General features: G+C 44.4%; 1 protein-coding gene across 4 annotated transcripts in view; it reads right to left on the bottom strand.

Annotated features, from left to right (window-relative positions):
- Positions 1-17,698, bottom strand: part of FGGY (FGGY carbohydrate kinase domain containing) — a 540,059-nt gene that overhangs the window by 229,527 nt on the left and 292,834 nt on the right. For all 4 annotated transcript variants that reach the window (XM_075556875.1, XM_075556868.1, XM_075556883.1 and 1 more), the window contains one exon: positions 10,412-10,515. In XM_075556875.1, the coding sequence (XP_075412990.1) occupies positions 10,412-10,515 (104 nt within the window). The remainder of the gene's footprint in view (positions 1-10,411; positions 10,516-17,698) is intronic.

The raw sequence follows: 17,698 nt of genomic DNA, 5'->3' as shown, positions 1-17,698 counted from the left end.
AATTAATCTCGGTGAGGGGCTTTTTTTTTAAATGGATGCTCTATTTTACCAAACAGGATTTATTTCTCCAAGGACTAATCCTGATAACATGTCTAAAGTATGTGAGATGAACTCTAGCCAATCTCCCTTCTTAAAGAGCATTCTAGTTTGTACTTCTTCTAAGATAATGTATTCATTCTTCCAGAATTTGATAGTACATTTAATATTCATTAATAATATCATAATTCAAAGTCATTAGTTCATCTGTAGTCTTCATTATTCAAGGTGCAGCTTTTCCATTCATATAAGGCAATTCAAACCCCCATGCCTTGGATAAGGCTTACATTAGTGGTCAAAATGATATATGTCTTTGCTTTACAGCAGGTTCAAAAAGGCCTTTGCAGTAGCTTTGGCCAAAGTTGTCTGTCACTTGCTTTCTTGACATCTACTTCCATGGGTGTTAACTCCAGATCCAAACAAACTGAATTTATTGACAACTTCAGTCTCTGTTTATTATAAAGTTGCTTATTGGTACAGTTGTGAAGATTTTCATTTCCTTTATGTTGCTGTGCAATACATAATGAAGGTTACATTTCTTGATAGTCAGCAGCAAGTACATTAAGTCCTCTTTGCTTTCAGAAAACAAGGTTGTATCATCTGCATATTGTAGTTTAATGAAATCTTCCTCTAATCCTGATGTTACTTTTTTATATAGTACAGCTTTTGGGATTATTTGTTCAGAATATAATACAGATTGAACAATGATGGTGAAAAATACAGCCCTGATGTACAGTGCTGCCAATTCCAAAGCACAGAGCATCCCCTTGTTATACTCAAACAATGAAAGTACATGTCAGAGGAAACTCTGAAACTTGACCTTAACTGTCAAGTAGTGAATGCCAATGGAAGAAATGATGAATTCAAAGAGATAAAGCACTGGAAGCACTTCCTTATTTATGCCAGGAAATTGGGCAGACAGCTACTTGGTCGACTGACTGGAAGAGACCACTATTTGAAGCCATTACAAAGTAAGAGTGACTCAAAAAGAATACTCATGGAACCATCTCATTGATGTCACACGCAAGTAAAATTTTGCTGAAGATCACCCAACAATGGTCTCAGCAGTACATTTACAAGAACTGCCAGAAGTACAGACCAGATTCAGAAAATGATGTAGAGTAAGGGATATCATTTCTGATATCAGATGGATTTTGGCTGAAAGCAAAGATGTTTACTTGTGTTTTATTGACTACGCCAAAGCATTCTACTGCATGGTTCATAACACTCTATGGACTTGAGAAGAATGGAAAATTCAGAACATTTCATTGTGCTCATGAGGAGCTTGTACATGGATCAAGGCTTATTAACAACCTTTAATGAGTAGATGACACCATCCTGCCTGCTGAAAGTGAGGGGGACTTGAAGAACTCGATGAAGATCAAGGATTGCAGCCTGCAGCATAAATTACAACTGAATGCAAAGAAGACCAAACTCTGGACAACTGAACCAATAGCAAACATCACAACAAACAGAAAGAGTTCAAGGTGTTAAGGATTGCATCTGGTCTGGCTTGACTCCACAATCAATGCTGATGGAACAACAGTCAAAAGATCAAAAGATGCATTGTACTAGGTAAATGCACAGACCTCTTTAAAGTGTTAAAAGCAAGGATGTTACTCTGAAGACTAAGGTGTACCTGACCCAAGTCATTGTAATTCCATTTGCTTCATATGCATGTGAAACTTGGACAATGAATAATGAAGAGTTTTTTTACATGGTGCATTTGCATAGTGGTGCTGGTGAAAAAAATTGCCCTGGACTGCAGAAAGGACCAACAAGTCTACATAGAAGAAGTAGGGCTGGAATGCCCCTACAGGCAAGGATGTCCAGACTGCGACTCACATACTGTGGACAGGTTGTTAGGAGATGCCAGTCCTTGGAGAAGGACATCATGCTTGGTAAAGAAGAGGGGAAGCCAATCAGAGGAAGCCCTTCAACCAGATGGATGAACACAGTGGCTACAACAATGGGCTCAGGCATAAGGACAATGGTGAGGCTGGTACACACCCTGGCAGTGTTTTGTTTTGTTGTGCATCAGGGCTGCTATGAGTTGGAACCAACTTGATGGCAAATGCTAAGCTGATGACAGAATCTTGCTTGCTGAAAATGAGAAGGAATTTGAGCAAGTAAAGATCCAGGGTTGCAGCCATTAGTGTGGATCACAATCAATGCTCAGGATGCAGCAGCCAAGAAATCAAAGAATACATTATTCTGGGGAAATACACTGTACAGGACCTCTTTAAAGCATTGATGAGCACGAATGTAAATTTAAGGGCTAGAATGAGCCGAACCCACATCCTGTGCAGTTAACTGTTGGATGCTTAAGAAGGATGATTGAAGAAGAGCCGATGCCTTTGAATTACAATATTTGCAGATATTATTGGAAGGACCATGCGTTTCTAAAAGAATAAACAAATATGTCTTGGGAGAAGTACACCTAGAACTGTTCTTAGAACTAAGAAGTGAGGATGGTGAGAATTTGCCTCATGTACTTCGGATGTATTATCAGGAGAGACTGGCTCTGGAGAAGGACCTTGTGCTTAGTAAAGTGGGAGGGAAGCCAATGAAGGCAGTCTCTCAACAAGAGGTATTGAGACGGTGGCTGCGTCATTTGGATTCAAACAGAAGCCCAGTTGTGAGGATGGTGCAGGGCTGGGAAATGTTTCATTATTTTCACACTGTTATGAGCCAAAACTGACGAGAACACACCTAAGACAACAACAAGGAACACTTCTGGTACTCTGAGTCAGTCAAGGTTGATCTGACGTCAGCAATAATGTTCCACCTCCTCCACGGAATCTGGCTTGAATTTCTGGCAGTTTAAGAATGTACTGCTGTAATTGTCTTTTAATAATCTTCAGCAAAGCTTCACTCGCATGTGATATTTGTGGCATTATTTGATAATGTGTACATTTTGTTGGACCACCTTTCTTTGGAATGGACACAAATATGGACTTATTCCTGTCATATAACCAGATGTCCAGATTCTCTGGTGTACACATGTAAGAGCTTTTGATGAAACATTTCAATTAGTGGTCTGCTAATTCCGGAGTCCTGCTTTTTCCAAATGCCTTCAGTGCGGCTTGGACTCTTTTCCTTCAACATGTTTGGTTTGATTATATGAACTTACTCAAATGGTGAACTGTCAACCAATCTTTTTCTGATATAATGACTGTGCACTCTTTTCAACCTCCCTTAATATTCAAAGCATTATTTAATATCTTGCCCATAGAATCTTTCAATATTGCAACTTGTAGCTTGAATTTTTTCCTTCACTTCTTTCAACTTTTAGGAGCCCTGGTGGTAAAGTGATTTTATGTTGGGCTGTGATCCACATGGTCAGCAGTTTGAAACCATCAAAGCTCCGAGGGAGAACGATGGGCTTTCTATTCTCGTCAAGAGTGATAGTCTGGGAAACACACAGGGGGGTCGCTATTAGTCAGCACTGACTTGAGGGCAGCTAGTGAATCTTCCAACAAAATAAATACAAAGCCAATTCGTCACTTTGGGTTTTCTAACTCCAGATATTTGTACATTTCATAATAATATTTAATTTTTCTTCTTAAGCCACTTTCCAATATCATCTGTTCAATTCCTTTACTTCATTATTTCTCCAATTTGCTTTAGCTACTTTAAACTTAAAAGACAATTTCAAAATCTCTTCTGATATCCATTTAGTCTCATTTTTTACCCCCTTTTAAAGCATTTTATTTCTTCAGGTATGATGTTCTTGATGTCATCCCACAACAAATCTAGCCATAGGTCATTTGTGTTCAATGCACCAGATCATCTGGGGGTGGTCTCTAAATTCAGGTGGGATACACTCAAAGTTTTGCTTTAGCTCTCATGAACTTGTCTTATTTCTCTTCTGCTGGAACTTGGACTTCTAAATGAGTAACTGGTGGTCTGCTCCACAGTCATCTCCTGACCATTTGCTGGCTGATGATGTTGAGCTTGTCCGTTGTCTATTTGCACAAACGTATTCCTTTGATTCCTGTATGTTCTGTTTGGTGAGGTTCATAGTTCCCGTTTACGCTTTTATGAAAAGGCATTTGAAATGCACACGTCATTGGTCTTGTGAAAGTCCATCCCGTGGCCTCTGATGTTGCTGATATCACCACAGTCATGCCTGCTAACTCCCAGCCCGCCTCGCTTTTAACTGCAACATGCCAACCACCTGTAATTAAGAATGTATGTTAATTGCATGCGTATCAATTTCAGACTGCTGAAGTTGGTGAAAATCCTTAACTCCTCGATATCTGACATGAATGGGTGGCACATGCATTTAAATAATCATCATATTAACTGGTGTTCCTTGTAGGCCTAAAGCTATTACCACAGCCGAGTCAGTATTGTAGTTCAGGATTCAGGAGTTCTAAATGATGAATGTGCCATCATTCCTCTTCAATTTGTCATTTCTGATCTGTTAGGATCATTCAAAATGGCCTATACCCGTCCATTTCAGCTCACTACTGCCTAGGATATTGATCTTTATGCATTCGATTTCATTTGTGATGACTTTCAATTTTCCTAGATTTATATCTAATAGGTTCCATGTTCTGATTACTAATGGGTGTTTGCCACTTTTCTCCTCCTTTTGTGTCATGCCACATCAGCAAATGAAAGTCCCTAGAGCTTTACTCCATCCTCATCATTCAGCACGATGACTCTGAGGAGGGAGCTAATCATCACAGCGACCTGCAAGCCACCACAGGACAACACACTGATGGCTAAATGGGAGTAAACAGTACACATCGTTCGTCTACCCCACATCTAATTTCCCCTAATAGCTTACATCAGTATGATACATTTTCATGATCAATGAACCGATGAATGAGCCAATATTAGTATATTATTATCAACCAAAGCCCACATTTTATACCTCTTTCCTTAGGACCTAATGTCCTAGGATTCCACCCAGGATACCACATTAAAGTTAGTTGTCATGTTTCCTTAGACTCCTCTTGGCCAAAAAAGTTTCTTAGACATCCTTCATTTTTGATGACGTGGGCAGTTTTGATGAATAATCATTATGTGTTATATGTCACTCATTTGGAATTTGATCACTTGTGCGATTGGGGGAGGGAGACAGTAGAGGTAAAAAGTTATTCTCGTGACCTCATACCAAGGGTACATATTATATTATCCAGCTGACTTACCACTATTGGTCACCTAAATTAGGTAGTGACTGTCAGATGTCTTCACAAAATTATCCTTTCACTTTCTTTCCCCTTACTATATCCTTGGAAAGGAGACACTACGCCCACACTTAGGATGCAGAAAGTTGTACTTCACCCTCTAGATGGACTAACTTCATCAATTATTTGGAATTCTTCTGCATGAGAAAATTTTCTCATTCAACTATTTATTAAGTCAATAATTTATTAGTATCAGTGTATAGTCATAAATATTCACCTGGGTTTCAATCTAATTCTATGTATTTTATAATTCATATTGTTCCAGCTTTGACCACTGGGAAGGCCCTCCGTTCGCTCCTGGATCTCTTTAAAATATCACCCTCTTTGCGAGGGGGAGTTGTTTGTTCTGTTTGCTCATTTTTTTTTTTTTTAGCATCTCCTTACTTTCTGATACTACGGGAGGTTTCTGACTCATCTTGCATGTTTCCTGCTTCAGTCTTATAATCAATCATTGTATCAAGGAACCTTGCTTCCTTTTATTGGAAGATGGTATTGGAAACCAAGATCTGGGGAGTAGGTGTGTTGGAGGGTGTAACGACTGGAGTATATGTGTTTCTAGGAAATCTCAGGTGGCAGAACTAGGAAATAATGTGTACACATAAGTATTTCTGTATTCATCTGTATCTATTTGAAGTTAAAACTGAGTTCATTTTAGTATCCAAAATTCTAACCTATTACGACAAATGGATTTTAATAACAACATAACCAGTATTTTGTGAGAGACAAATTTCTCAGATGTATACATAAAATAATTCATTTAATCCTCAAAATCGCATGTTGTTGTTAGTTCCCATGGAGTCAGGTCTGACCCATTGCAACCCTGTGCACATAGAAAGACTCCCCAGTCCTGCACCATCCTCACAATTGATTCTATGCTTGAGCCATTGTTGCAGCTACAGTGTCAATTCACCTTGTTGAAGGGCTTCCTCTTTGGCTGCCCCTCCCCTTTACCAAGCATGACGTCCTCTTCCAGAGACTGGTCTCTCCTAGCAACATGTCCAAAGTATGGGAGATGAAGGCTCACTATTCTGACCTCTAAAGAGCACTCTGGCTTGCTTCTTCCCAAGGCAGACAAAATTATATAGAAAAATACCATTGCTCTCCCATGGAACATATAAAGAAAGACCAAGTGTCTTACCTAAAGTCACAGAAATCGGGAGTGTTCGGTAAGTGGTGTAGCCACCGTACATGCCTATGGTTTTGAGACTTCACGCCCACTAAGGTGTAGAGAAGGACCACCGCCAACCCATGGAAGTCCTTCAGCAAAGGGCAGTTCCAGCAACTTCAGTTGCCGCCGTAATCCCTAGCTCTCGTATGCTGCTGCTATATTCCAGCGTGACCTTTCAGTACTTCCTCCCTGCTCCACGGCTCTTTCCCAGGTGACATGCCAACTGGGAGAGATGTTGCCAAGTTACAACCAGTCCTGACAGCTCCAGAGGAGGGGTGCTGAAGAGCGGGCCAGGATTAGCTCCATGCTGACCCCATGACTTTTCAACCTCTGCCTAACCCCTAATGTGCATTATCTTGGGTTTTGGTGACTTGTAGTAATTAACTCTGAACAAGCAGCTCTGTTTTCATGGAGTTAAAAAGAATAGTAATTTTTTTTCCTGCCTTTTTAATTAAATCATCCGCAAGGAAGGAAAATGTGCAGCCCGCACTGGTATCTCCTGAAATAGCAAAGGCCTGATTCGTAAGTCTTATGTTCAACCGTAGACTTTTCCTCCAAGGTAACAAAAAGTCATAGGAATTTGGAGTACTGGCCAATCTTCACCTTTGTGGTCATTTGAATATTTACTTGGAGTGGTCAGTCATTCATTTAATTTGGGTGATCTAGAAAGGAGCAACCTTGGTTGAGCTCGAAATGGTCCTGAGGATTTTGTCTCTCTTGCTGTCCTGAGTTGCAAACATCAGGATTGACCTGCAGAAAGAGGCTCCTTCAGATGGAGTTGGAAACCGCTTTCTGACTCAGTCCCTGTGCTCTGTCTGGTGCATGTTTCCTGAGAGTTGGCTGTTGAATTCACCAGAACCACAACAAAGGGGGTCCTTGAGTTTCCCTGGGAGTGTTTCCTCACACTGCACCTTTCAGGGACCTCACAAAGGTGTTATTGTTGCTGGCCTGCGGGGCTCCCAGCACCTGAGGGAGATCAAAGGAGCTGTTGGATGCCAACATGACCACAGTCTCGCCCTCTCACAGCATAACATTAAAGCTGATGACTAATCCCCTTGGCCCAGAAGGTCCCTTCCCCCTCAGTACAAAGGGGCAGGGGGTGGGGACTGTATTTCGAGCACAATATGACCATAATTCACTGGCATTTCATGGCCCTCATTCATTGCCACCAACTGCAGCTGCCCATCAAACTGTGTCTTCACGGGAGTTGTTTCTGTCACCAGAAATGTTTACCAAGAATACCCACCATTTTGAGTGCCCTTGATACATTAGGCCCCTCCACATGCACGGAACGAATGCTGCCCACACACACACCAACCTGTGAGGCTGGCTTCAGCACCTCCATCTGATGGGGGAGGAAGCTGAGGCTCAGAGAGTTTAGACACCTCGTCTGAGGTCACAGAGTCAATCACGTGGGTGACTTGAGAGCCCAGACTCCCCTACCTTCTATGGAACATGTACAGTCCAGCAAGGCAATGAAGGGCTTCAGTATCGCAGAGTGAGATTTGAGTGAGGGGATGTATTAGGCTTTCCTGTGTCTTCGTTTCCTCACTTGAGATACATACTGGAGGGAAACTCAGTCTTTGCCTCACATACCCAAGGGCAAACCAGTAGAAATTCAGTCTTTTCCTCACACACCCAAGGCAAACCTACACAGTGAAGGAACCGGGCACTCACCCTCACGGGGTTCGCTGCTGCTCAGAAACCTGAGTGGAGTCTAACATGCAGGCTTCACCGAGGCCCCTGGAAACCAGGTTAGATGTGTCCCTGTGAAAACTGGATCTGAATTAACAGATTCAAATCCATGTGCCCCGAAAACACGCTAACAAAAGCACAGCCTATGTCAAGGGTAAAAATGCTGTTGACATTTCTTGGACAATGGACGGAGGTGGCTTGAGGCTCTGTGGACCTCTCCAGTCAAAGATGGCTACACCTCACATCTGTTAGCTCTGGGGAGAGAATTGCGCTGGCTTACTAAACTTAGAGTCGTTCTGGGTAAGACTTTGCCCAGAAGGCAAAAGAAATGATTAGAAGGCAACTATTTTGTTTGTTGAACAATTTCCTTAAATGCAAGCACACATATCACTCGAGGGAGAAATCTTGTCCCACCCTCCCCCAGGAGAATTGATTTCTATAACCTTTCTGTTATTCAACAGGCTACTACTAGCTATAAATAGATCACCCTGGTGGAGTGTTCCCTGCATGTCAGCAACATTTGGAAGCACTTTATGTGTTACAGTGAAACCTGTGATTGTTGGAGCTCATGACTGCCTCGCCTTTCTGGGTCTTGCAGGTTTTCAGTCTTAACCACTTTGTGTCACCTGCTTTAGTGGGAAATAATTGCGTTTTTCTTCTCTGATAGATTTCTGCTCTACCCATTTTTCGGCTTTCATAGGTTTCACTGGGCACCTTCGTGACTCCAGATGCTATGAGTTCGAGAGTGAGGAACCTGGGGACCCGGAAGCCCATGGAACCCAAGGATCTAGCCCATGGACCTGGGAATGGCATATCAACTGGGCTGGCTCCACCATCTCTATTAAGTGGGGCATTGTGTGTGAGAATATCTCACAGAATTCCAGCCATATAACAGGCGCTCTGAATCATGAGTTCTACCATGAAAAGGAGGGAAACGCTCAGAAAGATGAGCTGCTCCAGTAGCCACACTGGGGGATCCAAACATACTAAAGATCACTCAGGGTATTGGACTGATAACCCCAAGGTCAACTGATTGAAACCGCCAGTAGAAAGATGAGGCTTTCTGCTCCAGTAAAGATTTACCATCTCAGAAACCCACAGGGGCAGTTCTACCTTGTCCTACATAGTCACTATGAGTTGGCATCAATGGATGGCAATGAGCGAAGAAGGGAGGGCGCAAGTGAAGGGGCAATGACAAAGACGGGGCATGAAGAAACAGCAGCCACTTCCTTCTGCTGCATACAACCTCCCCATGAGATGGAGCTAACGTGATGGCAACAACAACCACCATCTCAGCCTCAGTCCGAATCCCAGGGACCGTCATGATGGACCACAGTATCTGTCAGAATCCTAAGACCCCAGAGTTTGGCACAACATCTGGCTCAAGAGCAGGGGCTCACTCAGTAAATATGTAAATGAAATCACGAAAACCAAATAGTTAAGTGGGGGGGAGGCTCAGGGGTCCTAAGGCCACTAAGCACAGTCCTGCATTGCACGTGACTGTCTCCAGGTTGGAGTGGGTTCGTCCTGGCCTAGGTCCCACTGCAATCCCTGTTCTTCTGCTCCTACCCCCCGCCCCCTACACACACCCCAATTAATTTCCTCTTTCTCCCCCCACTCTCCTCTCTCTATTTTACTTGTCTGGGAAAAATCCAAGGAGTCGTCCATCTAAGTTGAACAGAGTAATGACTTTTAAATAAAAATATGGTAGAAATGGGTACTTATCGAAATGGAATGCTTTCAGACTCATGCATTTAAAGGAGATATAAATTTTAGGGCAGGCACTAAATTTTAACTGCAATCTTGGAGAAAGCCTTCCCTACTAATTCATGGAGCAAAATTAACAAAGTGAAAATTGCTTATCAGTGTTCTTTTGAAGTCATGATATGCAGCCTAATTCTATAGACCATCAAGACGCTCCAGGGAGATGGATTTATATTGATTGAGAGAGAGCTCCGAGGCCAGGGGAAGCAGACACCCCTTTGCAGAGAAGACCGATCAGTTGGGGCTTTGCCATCTTTGGATCTGATCTGGCCCCTAATGGCTGCGATATCTAGCCAGGGTGATGTCAGAGGCAGAGACACAAACGTTTCCATGCCTTTTTAAACTTTGGCATCAAGAAAAGATGTGGAAAATCTAAGTGAGGTTGCTGGGGGGAGGGCTGGGCTGTTAGCTGGAGAAAGCCGAAGCAGGCAGGAAGGAGAAAGAAAGCTAAGGCTGAGGGCGGAGGGGCCCAGCAGCTCAGCCCCTCATCCCAGGCGGCCCCGCCCACCCTGAGTGGTGGCTTTGCCTTTGTGCCCAGCAGACTCACCCCCATGTGACAAGAGGATGTTCCACAGATGACAGCCAGCCGTGATGTCATGGGCTGCCCCTCACAGACCAGGCCGTGCCCCCTCACATCTGCTCCAATCATTCCTACGGGAAAGCCAAACAAAACAAAATCCTCTTTGAAGAGACTACTAAATAAAGGGAGGAAATGAGAAACAAATATAAAAGACGTTCTGTTTGTTTGTTTGTTTGTTTTGTTTTAATAGCCTAACAACCTTGAGAAAGAGTCCCATGTGTGGGCCAGGCTCAAAAAGCAACCAAAATAACACACTTGTGGGTCATGAGAAGACTAGGAAACCGGTTCTGTGTGTGCTTTATCCTCCTCCCTGTATAGCACCCAACCTTGTAATAATCATAGTCATTGTAGCCGAAGCCATCAAAGCAGTAACTACCCATCGTTTTGTGCTCAGTAAACCCCGGGCACTATGCTAAATATTGACTCGCATCGTCTCATTTTAGATGAACTCTGATGAACAGCTTCAAGGTTGAATGACTTGCTCAAGGTCACAGCAGGAAAACTAAGTCTTGAACCCAGAGTACTGCAACACCGGTATCTTGTGCTATGAGCCGCGTGGGTTCCTCCCTACTCTATCTCTCCGTGTAAGACCAGAAGAGCCCCGCGGGACAAGGGGCAGCTCACCCCCTGTAGGAGCTCAGGGAACCCTTCCTGAGGAGGTGGTCTACTCAGAGTCAAGCAGGCATTAAGCAGGTGAAGGAGGCAAAGCAGGTTATTTTTTCAGACACCAGCGCCCAGATATTGAGGGCAATGCCGGGTCAGCAAGCAGGGCTCTTCATCAAAAGGGACCTGGGGAGCCACAGACGCCCCGTCCCTCATTCTGAGGAACACCCTACCAGCTTTCCAAGTTGTTCCCATTAGCTTTCCAAATGCTAATTTGGGACAAATTCTCCTCAGTTCAATTTAGGAGCTTTGCTATGACAAAGGTCCAGTAGCAGGGGGCAGTGTACGATTCTTTCCGATTGTGTTTTGTGGTTGGTTGTCACAGTAGTTCAAGTCCAGCAACCAAGCCAATGAGGTCTGGGACTACAGCCTGTAGGAGTCTTGGCCTGTCTGTTTTCTGATCGACAGCTTGGCTGTGTATGTGCTGTTCTTAGTCTGTGGTTCCAGGGGTCCCCGTGAGCCAGAGGGGACCCTGCCAGGAGAGCCGAGGGCTGAGGAAAGGTGTCATGTCCCAAGCAGTGACTCTGTCTTCTCTGTCACTCCCGCTTTGTGGTCAGGCATCGATGGCCCCCATGTCACCTGGTGTCCGCTGCTCCTGGACTCTGGAGTGCCACTTCCTTCCCCTGCCTGGCCTGCCTCGTGATGGTGGCGGCTTCTGTTTTGCTGATCACTGGCTTCCTTCACTGCTCCCCGTGGCCTTTGCCGCTCTTCCATCATCTTACTCACCATTTTTATGTATCAAATTCCCTCTTGGTTTGTGCTTCTTTGGCTGGATTCTGAGTGAAACAGTTCTCCATCAGGGTACAAAGGCTTTGGGGACCGGAAGAAATGCTAGTTGTGAGCTAATTTTAATCTTTTCATAGTGTAAATGAGAGCGCTTGGGTCAAGAGAGAGGAAGTGAACTGCTCAGCATCCCATGGCTAGCTTAGGACAGAGCCAGAAGCAGAAGCGTGGGTGCCTGCCCTCCTCACTGACACACTTCCCAGGGTGTCACAGATTTGATCTGGAATTTCAGTTAGTTTTCTAAAGCGTTCTTTTAAAGCAGCAAGTCCAGACCTCAGGTGACTTATCAGTTCTCTTTGGTTGATAAAAGCGAGTGCAGTTTGCCATTCTTGGTCGTTAGCTTTCACAATGTACTAACACCAGTAACTAATAATGACACAGCTCCCACTGAACCACTGTTGACTCAGTGGCTGCACGTCTGTCCGAGCATCGCGCTTCAGAGGGGTAACAAGGGAGTGGAAGCGGTCGACAGGCCATCCCTCTGATGTGCCTCGGGAGGATCTGAATGGCCACAATCGCTAACATGAAGAAGACGGTTATGACATGTTCTCTCCATACATGTCCTATCATATCCTCTCAACACCCTGTGTGACTAGGGCTACGGTTCCCAGTTTACAGACAGCTAGACTGCAGCTTTGAAACAAGGAGCAAATTTAGATAGATAGTTGATGATGATGATGATACACAGATAGATAGATAGAGCATACAAACAAAAAAAAGCAGAAAAGTAATTTGACCAGGGCCACATAGATTCAGAAACAGGATTCAATCAGGCAATTGGATTCCAAAGTACCGGCTCTTAGTCACTGTGATTACCAAGTTTTCTTCCAAGATACAAACCCAAAAGCCAGGTGACTGCTAGAAGTTTTGTTTTGTTTTTATTTGACTGTATGTTCAAAAAGCTTGGGCTCTTCAATAAATAGATCGTGAGCTCCCTGACAGAGAGGGGTGTGGCTCCTTTGGTCTACGGCATTGTCAGAAAGTTGAAGAATTTCTGATCATGACCCATATAGATCAAGTATAAACTAGGCTAACCTCACAGTGCCAATCCACCCTACAAGGGGGCTCAAAGGGGCAAACACTAGTAAGCACTGATTTGTTCTCCTTCTGGTTAGCAGACTCGCTGTCATTCTATCCAGGCTTGGAATCTGCGAGATCCAATTTTTTAGTGCAAAAAGCATGGACTCTGCAGACAGAGCTTATTAAGAAACGAAGAGAGCTCCGCCATGGGGTAGCAGCAGGTATTGAGGAAACGGTTCAAAGCAGTTGTGGCTAATGGAAGCTTTGTTCCCACCACCGCCAGCAACACCGCAACAATCTCACAAGAGACACTTGGTTCTTTCTTCCTTCCTAGCAAACATAGCTGACATCTAATCGAGGCTGAGTTTTAAATACTAGTGAATTTCATCTTTATGGCGTCCATAAAGATAATGTTCTTCTTTCCTTTTAATAGATGAGGCAGCACAGGTTTGGGCATTGAAGTAATCTGCCCACTGCCGTACAGATACAGAAAGCAGTATTGGGGCTGACCCCTTGTTCTAACTTCAAAGCCCATGTCTTGTATCTTCTCTCTCTGTGTGAGGTCATCCTTGTCTTATTTTCAGGCAATAGGCTTGGAGCTATCAGTCCGCTAAGGGCTCAGGCACAGGAACACTCGTGAGGATGGCGCAGGACCAGGAAGTATTTCCTCCTGCCATTCACCGGTCGCCATGCGTGGGCACCTAATAACCACAAGGAACAATCCTAACATCCATGACACCGGATTTGGTGTTGTTCAGTACTACTGAGTCAGTTTCGACTTACGCGTGACCCCACGAAGGAACAAATGCAAACCTTTAGCTAGTCTGTGGCAGACTTGAAAAAATTTAACCTCGTCAGCCACACACTAGCAGAAGGTTTGATCTTGTTCCCTAGAGAATGGATTTGCAGTAGGACTCAAACTAGGGTCTTCCATTTCCTAGTCGATGTTTTCTTCCTCTTTGTTTGAAAGAAGGAGGAAGAGGAGGCGCGGGAAGAGGAAGGAGAAGGAGAAGTAAGAGGAGCAGATGGAAGAGGGGGAGGAAAGAAGGAGGCGGAGGTGAAAGAGGAGAAGGAGGAAGAGGAGCAGGAAGAAGAAATGGAGGAGGCTAGAAGGAGAACAAAGAGCAGGAGGAGGTGGAGGGGATGCAAAAGAGGGAAAGTAGGCGAGTTTTCAGTGTGCAGGGCGCACCAATTGTCCTCAAGGCATTTTTGGCCCATGGCACCCCCTGGGTGTATCTGAACTTAAACTGTGCTCTGTGTGATGGTCAATGGCTGTGATCTTTCAGGGGTAGAATGCTAGGCTTTTCTTGGAGGTATCTCTGGGTGGAATCTAACCAGCAACCTTCTGGGTGATTGTTTGCACCATCCACGACTCTACAGTGTTTCTAAAATACCGTGTAAATTGCCTCCTTACCTGAAGGGGAGAGGGCAAAAAGCGTCCCTCCTCAGCCCCTGGATCCACATGTCCTCAGCCCCTGGATCCCCACGTTCCTCAGTCCCTGGATCCCCACATTCCTCAGCCCTGGATCCCCACGTCCTCAGCCCCTGGATCCCCACGTTCCTCAGCCCCTGGATCCACACGTCCTCAAGAGCCTGGGGTAACCACATGTCCGACTCAGATGGTGCCTGCAAGATGCCTTGCCCAACTGCCCCTCCAAAGAGGGGCTCTATATTCTGCTGATCCTTGGCCTCGGGTACATCCTGATTCAAAAGCAGTACATAGCTGAAAGCGGCCATGAACCCACATGAATGGGGGACAGGGGTGTGTGACATAGGGCATTTTTTCCAGGGGGCCACGTAGATCCTGGAGGGCCATTTCTGAGAAAGAAGGCCCAAAGGCCAGCCGAGAAAGCAACAAAAGACAGGAGGAGTTCCTCCCCTTGTGCACAGACGCGTTCCTCATGCCACGGAGGAATCGTGGGCCGCACATGTGCAACAGGAAGTAATTCACAAGAGGAGCTTTGGACAAGCAAGTCCCTCAGCGCCGCTGGCGCCCTTCCCACTGCTGTCCACGTGTCGGTTTATGCTGCATTCCTCGGAAAGTTGAAGGGGCAAACCAGCAGCTGAAGAAATAGGCATCAAAAAAAGAGTTCGAAAAAAAAGTAACACATTCAACTGTTTTCCTTGAACCTTGCACAATACCCAGCTGAGGATAGCCGCTCAATACATGCTTGTTGAATGAATAAATAAGCAGCAACATAACAAGTTTACTGAGTCAATGAATCCCTTCAGAACCTCTAATTTGATGACTCCCACCCCAGTTCCAACACAGCGCAGGTCAAGTGAAAAGGTGAAATGCAGAACTAAATAAAGGGGAAATTTAAACTTCGTGAACGGCTTTTGTATTTACCCATATGTGCTGTCTTTCCTAGGGGCCCCCGTGGTGCAGTAGCATCTGGCTACTATCTAAAAATGGGGTTCAAGCCCACGAGTTGATCCCCCCAAAAAGAAAGACTGCTTTGTTCATAGAGACCTTGTAGGGCAGAGTAGGACTGCCCCGTGAGGTTTCCAAAGCTGGCCTCTTTCTGGAAACAGACTGTACATCCTTCTCCTGTGTTCCAGCTGCAGTGTCCCAACCACTCCTGGCTCAGTCAGAAGCCGAGTGCTTAACCAGTGAGCCACCAGGGCTCCATTCCCAAAGACCACGGACCCGGAAACTGTAGAAGTCCTGCTCTGTCCCATAAGGTTCCTGGAAATCACAATCAACTCCATGGCAGTGGGGTTTGTTTGTTTGTGTTTTTCTGTCTGTCTCCCTTTCTCCTATCTTCCCATTCAGGCATTTATGGAGTACCTACAATATTACGAAATACAGAGAAAGAGACTTTAGAAATGTTATGGTTACGAGTTGGTTATCCTGTAATTTATCAAGCCACAGCTGCTTTGAAAGGCTTAAGGGGTTTTAAAGTTTAAAAGTTAGAGAAGAAAAACATCCCAGGGTCCGGCATTTGTGCCATATAATTATCTCTGACTTACAACTTTATACTTCATAGCTTGCAAACTATCCGCAAACACCGTACCCTTCATTTAGCCACTAGAAAATGCCCCAGGAGGTACAATTTATCTCCATTTCACAGCTGAGGAAGCAGAATTTGATAGAGGCGAAGGAAGTTAGCAAAGCTGAAACAATCTGCAGGTAGATGCAGGCCTCAAACTAGGGTTTTCAGATTCCTACCGTAAAGTTCCGCCCACGCTCCAAACACAGGGCTTGTTGGGGGACGGCCTGCTATGAATGGCATATCTTAAAGATTCTCTTGCAATAACAATAACAACATCAGATATCTTCTCTGGGGGTAGGAGATGTTCAATTTGACTTAAAACTACATACACTTGACATTCTTGAATTGGCCATTTGCGTGGCTGAACTGACACATTTCATCCAGGATGTTTCTCTCCCTGAGCTGTCATCAGGGTCCCTGGGGAAGCAGCTCATTGGAGACTACCAGTCTTGTGGATGTGCCCTGCCCCAGTTTCAAGCTTTTAAAAGGGCCAGAATCATACAGAAGTAACTTTCTCTGCCGAAGACCTGATGCTTGATTATGTACAAGCAGCACTCAATGCTATGTGTTACACTAATATTCATTTGCTTCACATATGTTAGATTGGTAGTATGTATAGTAGAGTGCTTTGAAACATGGACTGTGGTTCTGCTGTCAATTTGAGAATTTAAGAGTGAAGGGGTGAAGTTTAACCTGCCAATCAGGTCGCAGCTTGATGACCTCATTTGGAGACACTAAGGAAATAAATAGCTCATTGGAGGGGGGGCATGTGGAGCTACGTGGAGACCACGTGGAGACCCCTGCCAGTACTGAGATGCTTACACTGCCATTGGATCCACAAGACTTTCCACCGACTGGCCTGTGATCATCCTGCATTTGGACTCATGTGTTTCGTGAGTCTGAGAAGGAATTTATAGATTGGTATTGGACACATGGGCTAATATCAGATTTAGGACTTCATCTAGACTGGGTTGGGATGTTTTCCTAAGAAACAATCACTCTTTATATAAAGCTCTTTCCTGTACACATATGAATGTCTACAAATTTGAGTCTCTAGTCTACCCAGACTAACACATGGACTTTCTCAGCTAAGCTTCTTACCTTCTTTATGCCTCCATTTTTATATCAGTGCAGTTTGAATTATAACAGTTTCTTCCTTATAGGACTATTATAAGGATAGGCATATTAATATATCCAAAGTTCTCAGGCCATAACAATCCAATAGAAGTGTGTTTATCTAGGTTAGACAGTGGTCACTAGCCATATGTGGCAAATGAGAGGTCGGCGTGTGGCCAGTATAACTGAGGAACTGAATGTGTACTTGACTGAATTCTAAGAAATTTAACTTTAAAATGTTACATATGCCTTAGTGGACAGTGTCTTGCATTGGGAAGTCCAGGTCAGGCTGCTCCTGGCATCACGTGAGTGTTTGCTGCTATCGTTATGGTCATGATTATTATTAACATTATTTTGTTTATATTCTTAAACTTAGACTTGAATCTACATGCATGTCACATCTGAGGAATTTGGACAATAGTGTTTACCTATAGAACTGCTGTGGGGCAAAGTGAGTTGTGTGACGTCACTATGAATCAATTGGGTTGGTATGGAGCACATACATAAGAAACGGGAGTCATTTCATCCACGCCTGTAGAAATGCTTGCTTCAATTAAGTGTCCACGCAGAGCCTTTTCTCTTTGCAATCCCTGGTGGTGCCTTGCTCATCCATGCAGCTGAGAAGTTGCTTAGGCTATTCCTACTACCTGCAATCCAATCCATCCTGTGCCCCAAC

This window comes from Tenrec ecaudatus, chromosome 1, assembly GCF_050624435.1.
Source record: "Tenrec ecaudatus isolate mTenEca1 chromosome 1, mTenEca1.hap1, whole genome shotgun sequence".
Classification (NCBI taxonomy): Eukaryota; Metazoa; Chordata; class Mammalia; order Afrosoricida; family Tenrecidae; genus Tenrec; species Tenrec ecaudatus.
This window is presented reverse-complemented; position numbering and strand designations above follow the sequence as displayed.